This window comes from Anser brachyrhynchus (genome assembly GCF_964034855.1).
Source record: "Anser brachyrhynchus genome assembly, chromosome: 14".
NCBI lineage: Eukaryota > Metazoa > Chordata > Aves > Anseriformes > Anatidae > Anser > Anser brachyrhynchus.
The window spans coordinates 19,764,099-19,777,382 of record NC_137709.1 but is presented as its reverse complement, the minus strand read 5'-3'; the positions used below and the strand labels follow the sequence as shown (position 1 = coordinate 19,777,382).

At 43.5% G+C, this 13,284-nt stretch overlaps 2 protein-coding genes across 29 annotated transcripts in view; one reads left to right on the top strand and one right to left on the bottom strand.

Annotated features, from left to right (window-relative positions):
* Positions 1-7,643, bottom strand: part of PWWP2A (PWWP domain containing 2A) — a 30,507-nt gene extending 22,864 nt beyond the window's left edge. For all 6 annotated transcript variants that reach the window (XR_013939368.1, XR_013939369.1, XR_013939370.1 and 3 more), the window contains exon 1: positions 6,749-7,643. Coding sequence is in view for 3 of the 6 variants with exons in the window: in XM_080555398.1 (XP_080411524.1) it covers positions 6,749-7,446 (698 nt within the window). In the remaining 3 variants the exon portion in view is untranslated. The remainder of the gene's footprint in view (positions 1-6,748) is intronic.
* Positions 7,644-7,728: 85 nt separating this feature from the next.
* The window catches only part of FABP6 (fatty acid binding protein 6), an 80,728-nt gene continuing 75,172 nt past the window's right edge, over positions 7,729-13,284 (top strand). For 5 of the 23 annotated variants that reach the window (XM_080555418.1, XM_080555428.1, XM_080555427.1 and 2 more), the window contains exon 1: positions 8,084-9,253. Coding sequence is in view for 7 of the 23 variants with exons in the window: in XM_080555414.1 (XP_080411540.1) it covers positions 8,593-8,649; positions 9,166-9,253 (145 nt within the window). In the remaining 16 variants the exon portion in view is untranslated. The other 18 variants (XR_013939375.1, XM_080555414.1, XM_080555429.1 and 15 more) reach the window with 14 other exon arrangements.

The window sequence follows — 13,284 nt, the reverse complement described above, 5'->3', positions numbered from 1 at the left end:
CTGTTCGAAATGATAATGGTGAAGATGAGAGTTTTCATAAAGCCAGACTATGGTAATCTCTGTTTACCTTTTAATGTATTGCTCTTGTTTGCTCAGTATCATCCTTACAGAAAAAAATTGATTCAATTGTTTCTTATATCTCACGGATAAAGGCTCAAAGACTGAATGCTGGCAATATAATACTGTGCTCAAGTAAGGATAGGGCTAAGTATATTTGTTTCATGCGTATATCCAAACTGAGGGTTTAAATTATAATATCCAGTGTAATAAACAATTAGATCGTAGTTATTTCAACACGAAGTATTTCCTAACTCCTGAAAATAATCTTTATCCAAGATGCAGATTATGCAGTTACATATTTGTAATATAGGATTTAGTTGGTGTGATACAGCATGTTACAGAACACGTTGGTTTTAGTGGCAGGCACCTTATCGAAAAAAGCATACACGTAAGCCAAGTTATCAGCTGAAAGGCTTACTCACCTCCGAAGCAATATAAGACTAGGATAAAGACACTAGGAAATGCCAATTTCATTTAGAGCACTACAAGCATGGCAAAGAACCGCAGTGTAAACGACTCTCTTGGAAATAGCATGTCATCAAGAAAAGCTGTTGCCTCACCATCACAAAGTCTCAGCACCAAGAAAAAAATGGTTAAAGATATGACAGGTCAAACTAAGAAACCATACGTGTCAATCCATATCTAAGCAAACCCATAGGAAGCTTACGTGATGAAAAGACTTCACTGATCAATATTAAGCTTAGGGTTTTTCAAGCAGGAACACTTGTCTGACATCCAAGCTCTTGTTTTGGGCACTTTCAAAGCAGAGCAAGAGAGAAAAGCAGGGTATGCATAGAAATGCGTTTGAAAGAGCATCTCGAGATAGCCAGTTAGAAGTATTCAAGGTAGCAATGACTTAAATCAGATGCTAACTACTATCATCCTACTGCAATCACTACTAAAATGGAAACCAACTAATGATTACATACAATATGCAAATATACCAAAGGCTATATTAACTTACAGCACACCTCCCCATAAAGTTACAAGTCCTTTCAAAGACTTCAACTTCCATGAAACTGGATCACAGAAGTCCATGTAGTCCGGATGCTGATGCAGACTTTGAAGCACTAGCCTCTGTAGAGACAGAACAATCTCTAAGTTGACAAGCCCGAAGGGTATTCAAGTGGTTCTTAATTACTCCTTCCCTCCCCCCAGAAGTGGAAAGGCACCTTTCACTTTTTCACTGGAAAGAATCTACGTGTGAATTCTCAGAATTTCCTTAATTTTTCTGTAACTTCAAGAGTTCTATCAAGGATGCAAACGTAAACTTATTTTAAAGATAAAATGTGTTTTAAGTTTAGGCTTCCTACTAACTACTGCAATTGTACTGACATGATTGTAAGGCTGAAGGTCCACTGAAACTCAAGTTATCTTTTAATTTTTACATCTGTTGTCACTGCTAGTTACACACATGGTTTCCATTTTAAAGTGGATGCTTTACTGATATATTTGGATGTGTTACAAAATGACAAAGCTTTATGATAAGGTATCTTTAATATACACTTCCAGATTGCCCATATAACAGTCAAACCCAAGAAACTTGGGTGTATAATTTATTAATGACAGAACTTTAAATCAATTCAGTGTCAAGATGTACAAGTTTCATCAGTCCCACAGAAACATAAAGAAAATAAGTCATTTAAAGCATATTGACAACTTCACTGGCTCTCAATACTTTGAGCTCTCAAAATCCTCTGGCTCTCAATACTTCAAGCTAAGTCAAACTGCCCCCAGAAAACAATGTAACGCAGGCAGAAATACAGAATTTCAATACAGAAAAGCATATCCTGAGAAGAAATGACAGTTCAGCTTTTATCCAGTGCATCGGAGTCCAATAAAGACCAGTCATAGACTACAGCTACTTTAAGGAACGGAAGTTGGAGACACGATCCACAGACACTCTGCATACCAGGGAGAGTAGGGCTCACTGCTTTGAGAAGGGGCAGGGGACAGAAGAAGTCACACTTTTGTACTCACTCAAAGCCAGAAGGGGTTTGGAAAGTCTGTCTGTTCAGTTTAAGCAGCACTTGTAACATGTTTTATATCCATACTAACAACCCCCTAAAAGCTGGTCCAGTTCTGTCAGCCATTTTTACTTTCTACGTGGAAACCTGGAACGGGTAAGCCTTTCAAAAAGCATTTGAGAAGTGACCACAAACAAGACTCAGTAAAGTTTTGGATGTAGATAGAGATGCAAGAGAAGCTATATTCATATACAAAAGTTGAAGCATTACAGAATCATAGAAGAATTCAGGTTGGAAGGAATATTACAAGGTCCTCTGATCCAACCCTGTGTTCTGAGGCTAAATTTGACACTATACTATTCAACATAACCTGTCAATCAGAAAGTACGTGTAATTTATGCTCTTAACCACACACACTCACATCAGACCTCTGCTTCCAGTGTTCTAGGGACTAAGCAAATACCCGAGAAATGTTACGGCCATTCCTTAAATGCTCGCATTCCACTAAGCCCACTCACACCTCCAAGAAACAACAAAGGAGAATAGGGGATGATTTTTAGGAACATCTTGCAAACTGGGTATAAATTTACCAGGAAAAAAAAAGTAAAACCCACAACCCCAAGTAACACAGACATTTCTTCACTGCTGAGAATACCAGTACTTCCATAGAGCTCAAACTTTCCCTAGCCAAGAAAGAACAACAGTCCCTATTAATTAAGTTAGCAGGGAAAGAGAACTTAAAGCACAGAGAAACACACCACATCTTTTTCCAGGTAACACTTCTGCTACTTCTTCCTCACATCACATCCCGAATCTTTCACAACTCGGAGTACCTTTTTTCCCCCTCCACTTCTCTTGGCACATAGAGTTACAATACACTAGACTCACCCTGCAGAGTTAATGTCAACAAAGCGTCAGCATATGTAGACTGCAAGTTTCAAGAAGTATTAAATGTGATTTAAAAATATAACAGATGTTTTGCAGAGTGAGACAACACAAAGTAGGGAATGTATGCAACAGTTCACTTAACCTTATTATTTTGCAGTAGAAAGTCAAATGAATAAATTGGAAGAAGCACAGGATTTGAGACTCTCCAAGAAAGATTGCTATAAATGAAAAATACTACTAAGATCATCAGAATTTGAGCCTATCTATAACAGTTCATTTTCATCTTAGATTTCACGCATGCCTTGCTGCAAGAAGTCTTTCTTTCCCACAATCAAACCCCAATTAAGATGTAATTTTAAACACCTGTCTTCTAGCAATAAACTGAGCATCTTTTGGCTATCTACAGCTTTTAGGTCACAAAACAACCCTTTGCTCTTCTCCCACTGCCTCCTCCCCCAGGAGCTGCAACATTCACACACAAGTCAGAGGGAAAATAGCTTAGAGAAAAAGACAGTGGTTTGCATTTTTGGTAGACCTGTGTGGTGCCAGGAGTTGGACTCGATGATCCTTACGGGCCCCTTCCAACTTGGGATATTTTATGATTCTAGAAGTGTCAATCACAAGTATAGGATGAGAAGCAAACTTTTAATCAAATGATAAAGCCATATGAAGCCCAAGTCCTGGCTGATGGCTACAGAACAGAATAGAAATTTAATTCTCCTCACCTGTCCCCCAGCACTTAGTTTTTAGAAAGGCAAGAGGGGAACAGTGCAGAATTAGTTATCCTCTCTCCAGGAGAGCAAACTAAAACCAGGACTTTTTAATCCTGCGCTTTCAGATTTACAGATGCTGTTCACATTGGTTATTTCCTTCTGTGCATTTCCTCCAGGTGCAGAGCAAGATTTACAGTAATTCTAAACCAGCAGGTGGCATTAACATCTCGTATACCCTAAGCAAACAGAGTTAGTCAAAGGCTGGATACAGCAAGCTTAAAAGCCCTATCTATACCTAACAAGTACTTTTCAATGAAAATTTGAACAATGGCATAGAAAATTAACCATGTTCTTGCACGAAGCCTTCCAGTATTTGCTTTGACAAACCAACTCGACTGCCTTCCCCTGCCTGATGGCTGGCTGCACTTCCTGCCTCTTGTATCAGCACAGCTCCATTGCATACCCACCAAGGAACCCACATCAGAGCCTTATCCTAGAAGGCAATAAGGCACTTACATGTTATTGCTGCTGCTGTCATCTCTTAACAGTAGGATCACACTTTTAACTTGTACTGTAAGCCTTCAGAGTAAAAAAGGGAGATATGTCCCTACTGAAAGGATGATTTACTGTATAAGATATTGATTTAGGATTGACAGGCGTGGCTTCCTACTTTCAAAACTTCCAGTGCAGCAGCTGACAGGTTGATCTTCAGTACATCACACTGCCATCAGTAAAGGCGGAGAGAATACTTCCTTACCTCAAATAAAGGTGAGAAGAAAGTCCACTGAACACTGAGGTACCTGTATCCTTGTGTTACAGACTCCTAAATGAACATGCTATTCATGGTGGGCAGGGGGTAAAGGGGAACAGAAGGAAATCAAACCTTTAATACATACACCATTAACTTCACATCAAGGTCCACAATATTAAAATGCGAAGTCAAAACATCGTTTTAACAACAGAAACAGAATTGGGAAAAAAAAATTAAATGAACAACTTTAGAACCACAATTATATGGGGATAGTTTTGCTTTTCCTTCCCTCCAAAATTTAAGTAATTTAGAACATGCCTTGAGAAGCCAAAAGAATTCGGTAGACAGTATTTTTCTAAATATTCATTAAAAAGGTACTCTTCATGGTGCTGTATAGAACAAGCACCTTCATTGCCCTGAAGAAAAAAGCAGAAATTAAGATCCAAAAAGGACCAGGAATTATTTTCTTCTGAAAATATACCAAAAACAGTATTAGCTTGTGTAGTGAACACATCAGCCACTTTATGAAGTTATTAAATGAGTGTATTTCAATACTAAATTTCACTTTTACTCAACAAGAGCTCTCCTACAAAGGCCTTCCGATATTGCTCTACAGGAAACAGAATTTGCATTAGGAAAGTTTATAAGATGCACTTGGATGACCTAGGGGAGACATCTTTCCCTAACCACCCCTCTTGTATGCTAGAAATCCCACCGTTTTCATGTAAATTTATGCTGAAATTGAGGTGGTTTTGATTTAACCCCTAATTTCACCTTCTGGGTTCCCATATAACAAGTGCCCTTGAAGGAAGTCCAGGATCATACAGATAAAGAGGAAGAAATAAAAGAGTTTAACTGCATAAGAGTATCTGGGAGAAATAGCACAAGCCTTCACCTGCCACTTTTCCCAGTCCTTATGATGAAGGCTTTCCCCAGGGCCTGCACTTCAAAACAGCGGAAATTGAGAGCATGCTTCCACCAAAGCCCCAATGCAGAAGAAGCAGAGCGTTTGCCTGCCACAGGTGACCTTTAAGGCACAGTGCTGCATTTGATCTGCTGCATGAGAAAAGGATCGTCAGTGCACAACAAAACCTCAGGCAAGGGATGTTTGTGGTCAATACATGTATAAAAAGATATAATCTCTTTTAGGAGTAAAGGAGCAGACATCTCATTTTGCTTCTTCACAAGCACGGATCCCTAGAAGTACAGAAGCACGTGCTCAATCACCTTCCTAACCAAGGTAATAATGTGATTTTGCTGTGTACCAGACCTTCAGACCTACAAAAGAACAGAAGTTAACGAGCATTATAACCTAACTCCTCCTGGCCTTCTTTGGGGCATTCAGTATTTCACACTGCAAAAGAATACAGACTGCAGATCATATTTTAGTAATTGGCTTTGAAAAGACAAATTGTGATTTGAAATGCAAAGTTACCTACAACTTACACGTTTAAAACTTACTTCCATGATATTATCCAGAACTTAGGTTTCAGAAAACACCTTCTGTTTCAAAAAGCAATCAAGATGCTAGGCCCAGGACAAAAGTGGTGGTCACTAATACCTTTCTTTTAGAAGACACTGTCAGTACTGTTATTACAGAAATTATTAAACAGATGATGGTAATAAGACACACACGTGCAGTCTAAATTTTGACAAAATCTAGATTTTCCACATTGCAATTCTTTTTAAAAATAACCCTGGTCAAAATTCACTTTTCTCCCATGTAGTTGCATAGCACTTATATGTTTATAAAAAAAAATAGGAACAGAGATTTTCACCTGTAAATAGCAGTTAGAGTGTTTATAAATATAGACTCACAACGATGACTTGCAGCATCCCAAGAGCCCCCTGCTACAGGAAGGCAATACAAAACCAAAATGCAGACCTTGCAATGTGACGTTACTTTGTGAGAACACCAATTCCCAAATTGAAATAAAATAAAAATCCTAGTACTTAATAACCGCTAAACTTCACCCCATTCTCCGCACACAAGGAGCGATTAACATTAATACCCACACTTCAGGACCGTAACAGCCTGGCTTGGAAACCACCATTCTGGGAAATAGCAGGTAGTGCAATTAAGGTTACCTAGGCAATGGGAGACACGAGCCAAGGAGGGGAAGCACCGCGGATCTCCAGGTCTGGCACCCGGCGCGGACGCACGCCCACCTCCGCGGCTCAGGGCTTTCCCCCCCGGGCAGGAGGATGCCCCAGCGCTCGCCCCCCTCCCAGAGCCCCGGTGCCCAGCTCCCACCAGGGGACGGGGCCGAGGGCCCCTGCAGGGGGACTCCGCGTGGCTCCGGCCTCCCGGGGAGGAAGAGGAAGAGGATGAAGAGGCGGCTCGGGACGGCTCCCCCGGGAGATCTCACCTTTTCGAGAGGTCCATGAGGACCCCGGAGAAGAGCTTCTCCCCCAGCCGGAACGAGACCACCAGGGCGTCCTCGATGATGTGATCCAGGGTGACCCGCACCTCCGAGCCGGGCAGCAGCGGAGCCTCCGCCTCCCCTCCGCCGGGAGCCCCGGCCACCGGCGACTCGGGCCCGGCAGCGGCGGCAGCAGCAGCAGCAGCATCCGGCTCCTCCTCCTCCGGCCGGGACGGCTCCTCCCCGGGCTCCGGCTTCGCGGAGCCCCCAGTAGCCGGCGGGCAGGGCTGCGGCTCCTCCTTGGGAAGTTCGGGCTGCCCAGCAGGCGGCGGGCAGGGCTCGGGCTCGGGGCCGGGCGCTCCCCGCAGCTCGGCCCGGGCCGAAGCAGCCGCCACCAGCACCGCCTCCGGGGCGGCGGGCGGAGGAGGCGGCGGCTTCTCCGGCCTCTGCGCGTCCGCCTCCCGCCTCCCGGCCGGGCTCCGGGCGGGCTGCGGCTCCTCGGCCTCGCCGCGAGCAACCTTGCCGCCGCCGTCGGCCTCCTCCCCGTCGGGCGCCGCCGACTCCACGGCCTCGGTGACGGCGGGCAGAGGGTCCGCTCCGGCCTCGCTGCCCGGGATGGGCTCCAGCTCGGGCTCCGCATCGCCGGCCCCGCCGTCGCCCGGCACCGCCGCAGTCGCCGCCGCCTCCGCAGCCGTGGCCGCCATTTTGTGTGCTGCCTCCCCGCCGCCTCCCTCCAGCAGCGGGATCGATAGCCGCGGCCTTCCCCCGCCCGCTTGGGAGGGAGGGCCCGCCCCCTAGGCTCGCATCCGGCGGCCTATTGGTGGGCGAGCCGCGGCTCCCCGCTCCTAATGGAGAGCGGAGCCGTCCGTCAAGCCCGCCGGGAACTTGCCGTTGGCCGGCGGGGACTTCATTCAATAGAAGGCCGGGAAGAGGAAGAAGGGGCGGGGCCAGGAGCTTCACAGGCCGCTACGGCCCGGAGGGGCTGGGCCGCTGGGGCCGTCCCGCCGCCCCATTGGCGGAGGGAGGAGCCGCTCCCGCGAGAGGCCGCTGATTGGCGGGGGCTGACATCCATCAGGGGGGCGCGAGGCTGGAGCCGCGCGGCGCTCGGCATGCGCCCTAACGGCGGGTGGGGAGGGGGGGAGAAAATGGCGGGGGCAGGGGGCGGCCGGGGGGGGGCGCGCGCGCTCTAGGGCTCCTTGAGGGGGCCCCCTGCTGCGGGGTCGAGCAGGGCCCTTGTCGGGTGAGGGGGTGTGGGGAAAACGCACAGGAAAAGAGAGAACGTGAGGGAAATGGGGGGCTTGGTGCCTGCCGTGAGGGAAATCTGGGCTTTAAAAGGTGAACAAGGGTGTGTTGGCGAAGGCGGAGAGCGGGGTGGCGAAAGGGGGAGGGAGAGCAGCGAGCGTTTGCCTACCTGGCGTGCTGGGCCTGGGGTTGTCTGCCTGTGGGGTCAGGAGTTGGTATCGGTGGGCGTTTTTTCCCCCCAGGTAGGAAATCTTGTATTTCCTGAAGAAAAGTTAGTTGTTTCATGTGTCGCTTTACATTTGGGGAAGCTGATAGCTTTTAGAAAGGAGGGAATCGTTAAAGAGGGAGGAATGAGGGAAAAAAAAAAAAGAGACAAAAGGGTTTTATTTCTCCTGATGTTAGGGTGAGGGATACATTGCTCAGCAACAAATGGAACTTCCTGAAAAGTAACAAGTAAAACCTGTAAGATTCTCTTTAAAAATAAAATATTCCTATTCATTCAAGTTAGTGGCTTCTATTTTCAGGTTTTGAAGTTGCTACCAAGCACATACTTATGCTAGAAATAGAGTTACACCCCACTTTTTTCTATAGAAGCTTATAGGTAATGGATGCCAAGAACCAATGAAACTTTTGCAAGAGATGCAAGGAGAAATCCTTGGCCCAGTGTAAGGCCTGGTAGTATACTTGCCTTTTTTTCCACTGTAGGAAGACAAAATTATGTGCTGTTGAAGGATTACAGTAACAAAAGCAATTTTTAAAATAAATGAGGTCTTGGGGTATTCTTTAAAAGCAAAAAGCTATGTTTAACTGCTAGTAAAACGTGATCGTGCAAGCTACAGGATTTTAGTAGATAATATAACGTACTCTGTTGACCTGAACGTTGTGGTTTGACTTACATACATAAAGGCTCTGCCTGTTGTGTCTCGTAATGCTTTTCTTTGCATGGTGCTGTAACGTGTATAAGAAACATACAGGAACATCAGGAAGAACAGGCAGGCGTATTTCTGGAGACATAGATTAGAACTAGACTTAAATTTGCTAAAAATAAAACTGCTTAATACCTTTTTATGTCTTACCGCTGTATTTATTAAATCAATGGTTTGGTAGTGTGAGTGGGTAGAATAGAATGTGTTTATTGGGGGAATGAGTAGTAGATACTGATTTTATTTTTTTTTTCCCAGCCTTGCTTGCAGCTTTGTCGATCTGTATCACAGGGAAACAGCAGATGGATTCAGCGTATGATCTGTGGTTTGAAAGAAATCAGATGTGGTAAGCTTTCCCCAAACTGCCTACCATTAATATTACTGCCTAAATCATTTTGAAACATTTTTGTTTGACCAAATTTGCAAAAGACCTGTTTTCTGTATCCTCAGGCTGTAACACTTCAAAAGATGGCAACTGTCCAAGAGCCCCTAAGGGGCTCTTTCTCAGAATTATGTTCTTTCTCAGATTTCCAGAGAATAGTGAGAAAGTTTGCGTTGCCACTGAATTACCTTAATTTCAGAGCTAGCCCTCAGCAAGGTTTTTGGTTTTAGCTCAGATCTGAGATTTCGTTTTTTTTTTTTTTCTGTTTATTCTGCCAAGGAGAATGCAACAGTGGCGCTGGAAGGTTTGCAGAAGCTGCAAATGATGCAGAAAGAATTCTTATCTTGAAGGAGCGTGTGATATCAAAGAAGTGATCTGCTGGTTCTTTCCTCTCATTATTTTGTTCTGTGTGATTGTGACAACAAGTGATACACAGGAGAAACTTTTTACCTTATTCAGCTGAGTCCTAGAGCAGATTAAAAAGCCATTAGTGAAGATAGCTCATATGTAATACCAGAACTGTTTTTATATTACTTTCCTACGCAGAGAACCTGACTGTGCTTGGAGGTACTCCAACTGTATTTCAACAGTAGACCAAACCATACTCTGTATACACAGGATTGTTCTGCTTGTCAGAGCTATGCTCAGCTGTTCTAAGGCTGGTTTCCCTACACTGTCTCACACTCACAGTAATCTATTTGTTCAACCCAAGTCTGACATTGTGAGGAAAAGGCATCGGGTTAGTTAGTAGGATTGGCAGGGTGCAGGGATGCTTATTGTAGTGTGTTCTATCTTTTGCTCAGCTGTCCCTTACTCAAGAGAGGTAGCACTGTATTTCAAAAACTTCTGGTTATCAGGAGGCTCAGAGAAGTTTGCAAAAGCAAAGCTGCCAGACAGCTTTCATGAAGGAGAATCCAGAACTGGTGTGGTCCTTACTATAAAACAGCATGGGTTGTGTAGGCGCCTCATGTGGTTGGTGAATTTAATTGTGCTCTCTGGTCAGTTCAGTTAGCCACAGTTCATTTCTCTAGTGCTGCTCTGCTGTAGCAAAGAAGAACAGCAGTAAATTCTGAGCCTACAAGAAATTACCAACTAATATGAAAAGACTACTTAGTCCTTGAGCTAATGGGACATAGCTCTGCCCAGCAAGCTTTTTGTTGTGTTAAATTCAACTTCTGTAAAGGATGGACATAAAACGGAACATTTCCTCTTCCAAAACTTCAGGGAGATTAATGCTTACTGAAAGCCACTCTGCTTTTCATCAGGTGTAGCTTATGGCAGACAGTCACCATTAAAATGCTAAAACTAATCTTTTACTTCTACTGGAGTCCCCAGCAGTCCTTATGCAAAGCAGAGGAAACAAACTTGGGTGTATGGTTTTGTTAACACTGCTTGAATTGTTTCATTGTAATAACAAACAGGAGATAATGTGCCTGGCCCAGCAAGAGGGTCTTAAAAATGCTATGTAAACAGCTCTTTGGCAATATTATTTACATGTTCAAAGGTGCTATACGTGCTTTTAAAAAGAGGTAAATAAGGACATTTGTATGCCACTCTAATCTAGTGGCCAACAGAAATATGATACCATGGGTAGCCCTTAGATGGGAGTGTGCTAACAGTAGGCATGTAGATGCAGGATGAAACTTGTCCACTGAACAAAAAAGCGTTTGCTTTTTAACTTTTCTCCATCCCAAACTTCTTTGATCACCACTTAATTTCTGTTTATTTTAAATCTAGCCTTTAGTCTCTTGAGGATAGGGTTTGCCTTCCTGTGGCTGGTTTGCATAGTGATTAGCATAGCTGGGGCCTTGTTTCTATCCTGCAGCCTTTACAAACTGCCAAAATCATATGAATGAAGTTAATGAAACAAATTGTACTCGTGCACACTTGCTGTAGATTAAAATGAGTCTGTGTTTAGCAATTGGCAGACAGGCCATAAGTAAAAGAAACTATGAATTTAAGAGAGGAAGGAGCTCATAAAATTGGAGTAAATATCATGAATTTGAAAGCAGGAAAAATGCAAAGCTTTATGAAGATGTGCTAACTGCATTTTGGCAGACTGGGGGTGGCAGGAGAAGCTGTAGTAAGCTTGAGCTGAGTGACTGAACGGATGTGATGTGGTTGTGTGGTGCCTGTAAGAAGCAGATATAGTTGTATCTATATGTATGGGTATACAGCGCTGGAAGAATTGTTTGTGTGAGTAAGCTGGGAAGTGATAAGGATCAGCTCTGGCAGACTTGACTGTTTAAAGGCTTGTGCTGCCAGATACTAATTAATGATACTGATTTGTTCTGTCCTGACCAGAATGTATTGTTGCACTGAAGTAAATATGAATAGGAAATTTTGAAGTATGTGAACAGTCACAGCATGTATGTGTTTCAGCTGTGTGTGTTGTGGTGGTACGTATAGTTTTAAGATGTTGTGTAGTGGTAACGATGTCATTCAGTCTGCACCAAGTTCCATAAAATGCACTACCAGGAAGGGGACAACACAACGGGTGATCACATCTATGCTGCAAGGTTGCAACGGAACAATGTACATAAATGGAGTATAATTAGGATTACAGCGAAGCCAAAATGGATTTTTGCAGCATATGCAGAAATACTGGGCATCCTGTAAGTTGATTTAGCCACTGTTACCAGTGAAGCTGTGGTAGCAGACTCAAGAATGGGCTGCACCCTGGTAATTGCTTGGTAGCCAGAATTTGCGTTGTTACTGGTATCCAGGCTGGCTGGGTACACGTATGTTTTCTGTGTCCATTCACGCTGCGATTGCTCTGTCTTAATGTAGGCATATAAAAGACTGAAGTGGATATATGGCTTTATATATTTTATGGATTATTTATAGGGAGTGTTTATAGTGTCTTGGTTGGATAGCAGATTTTTTTTTTCTAGTATCTAGACAGTTACATAAGATTTTTAGGTTAGAGACTTAGACTTTGAAGCAGTAACAAACTTGCTGAGATTCTGTGGCTCCACACCTCAAGGGATTGTGCGTTGTGTACAACCAATAGCTCCAGTCTTTGCTGGTCCTTCAGCAGCAACACTGAGACATAGCATAGTGTGGGAAACACAAGGTTTCTCCCTTGGTCAGTTTGGATCATAGTGGCAACAGATTCCTGTGGCTGTCATAGCAGCAACAATTTCCCGTGACCCTGAGCAAGGTCTGAGGGTCTCAAAAACCTTCTGCAAGTCAGGGTTTAGGTACTACAGTTTCATACTGTGCTATTAAATCCATTGTAACATTATTCAGTGCTTCCAAGTCATGGTCCGCTATTGTGAAATATTCAAGGCTTTCGTATTTAAAAGAAAAAGTGTAAGCAATGAAAGCCCATGTATCTAAGCAAGGCAGAGGAGTGTAAGCAAGTAACAAAGTAAAAGTTGGGTCTCCATCATATGCTGCAGTCTTGGTGCGTCTATAACAAGTTGGGAAAGTACCGCTCTTAAGACAGTTATTTTCTGTACGTTTAAACTGTTTTCGAACTTCTTTATTGATTGTGGAGGAAAAAAAAAAGTCCCTCATTCCAATTATGTTTGGTAACTGATTTTAGTGGCTATATGAATGTTGAGCTATTTTTATGAGGTTTACGAATGGTTTTAAAGAATTCATAAAATCTCACTGTATGCATGCATGAAGTACCCCAGAAGTCTACCCTGGAACTTGAAAAGTTAATTACATTGCTACATTTCTTTGGGTTGCTTAAAAAAAATAGCAAATGTAAGTGAGCCCTTGGGACAAAGCACTAGCATTAGCTCGCTGCTGACATGTCTTGCACTTCTCTTATAATTTTAAAGAAGTGTGGGTCTGAAACTACTTCCTGCCTTATCTTGTAATCTGATTTCTGCCATCCTCTGAAATTTGTGCCTCTGTAGGTACTTGTGATATCTACGCTGTATCTCTGCATGTTCCATTCAAATAAAATAAAACAAATCTGAAGATGTAAAGTCGCTAATACTAATGTTTCATATTTCAGGATCAAAAGCCTTATGTCTAGT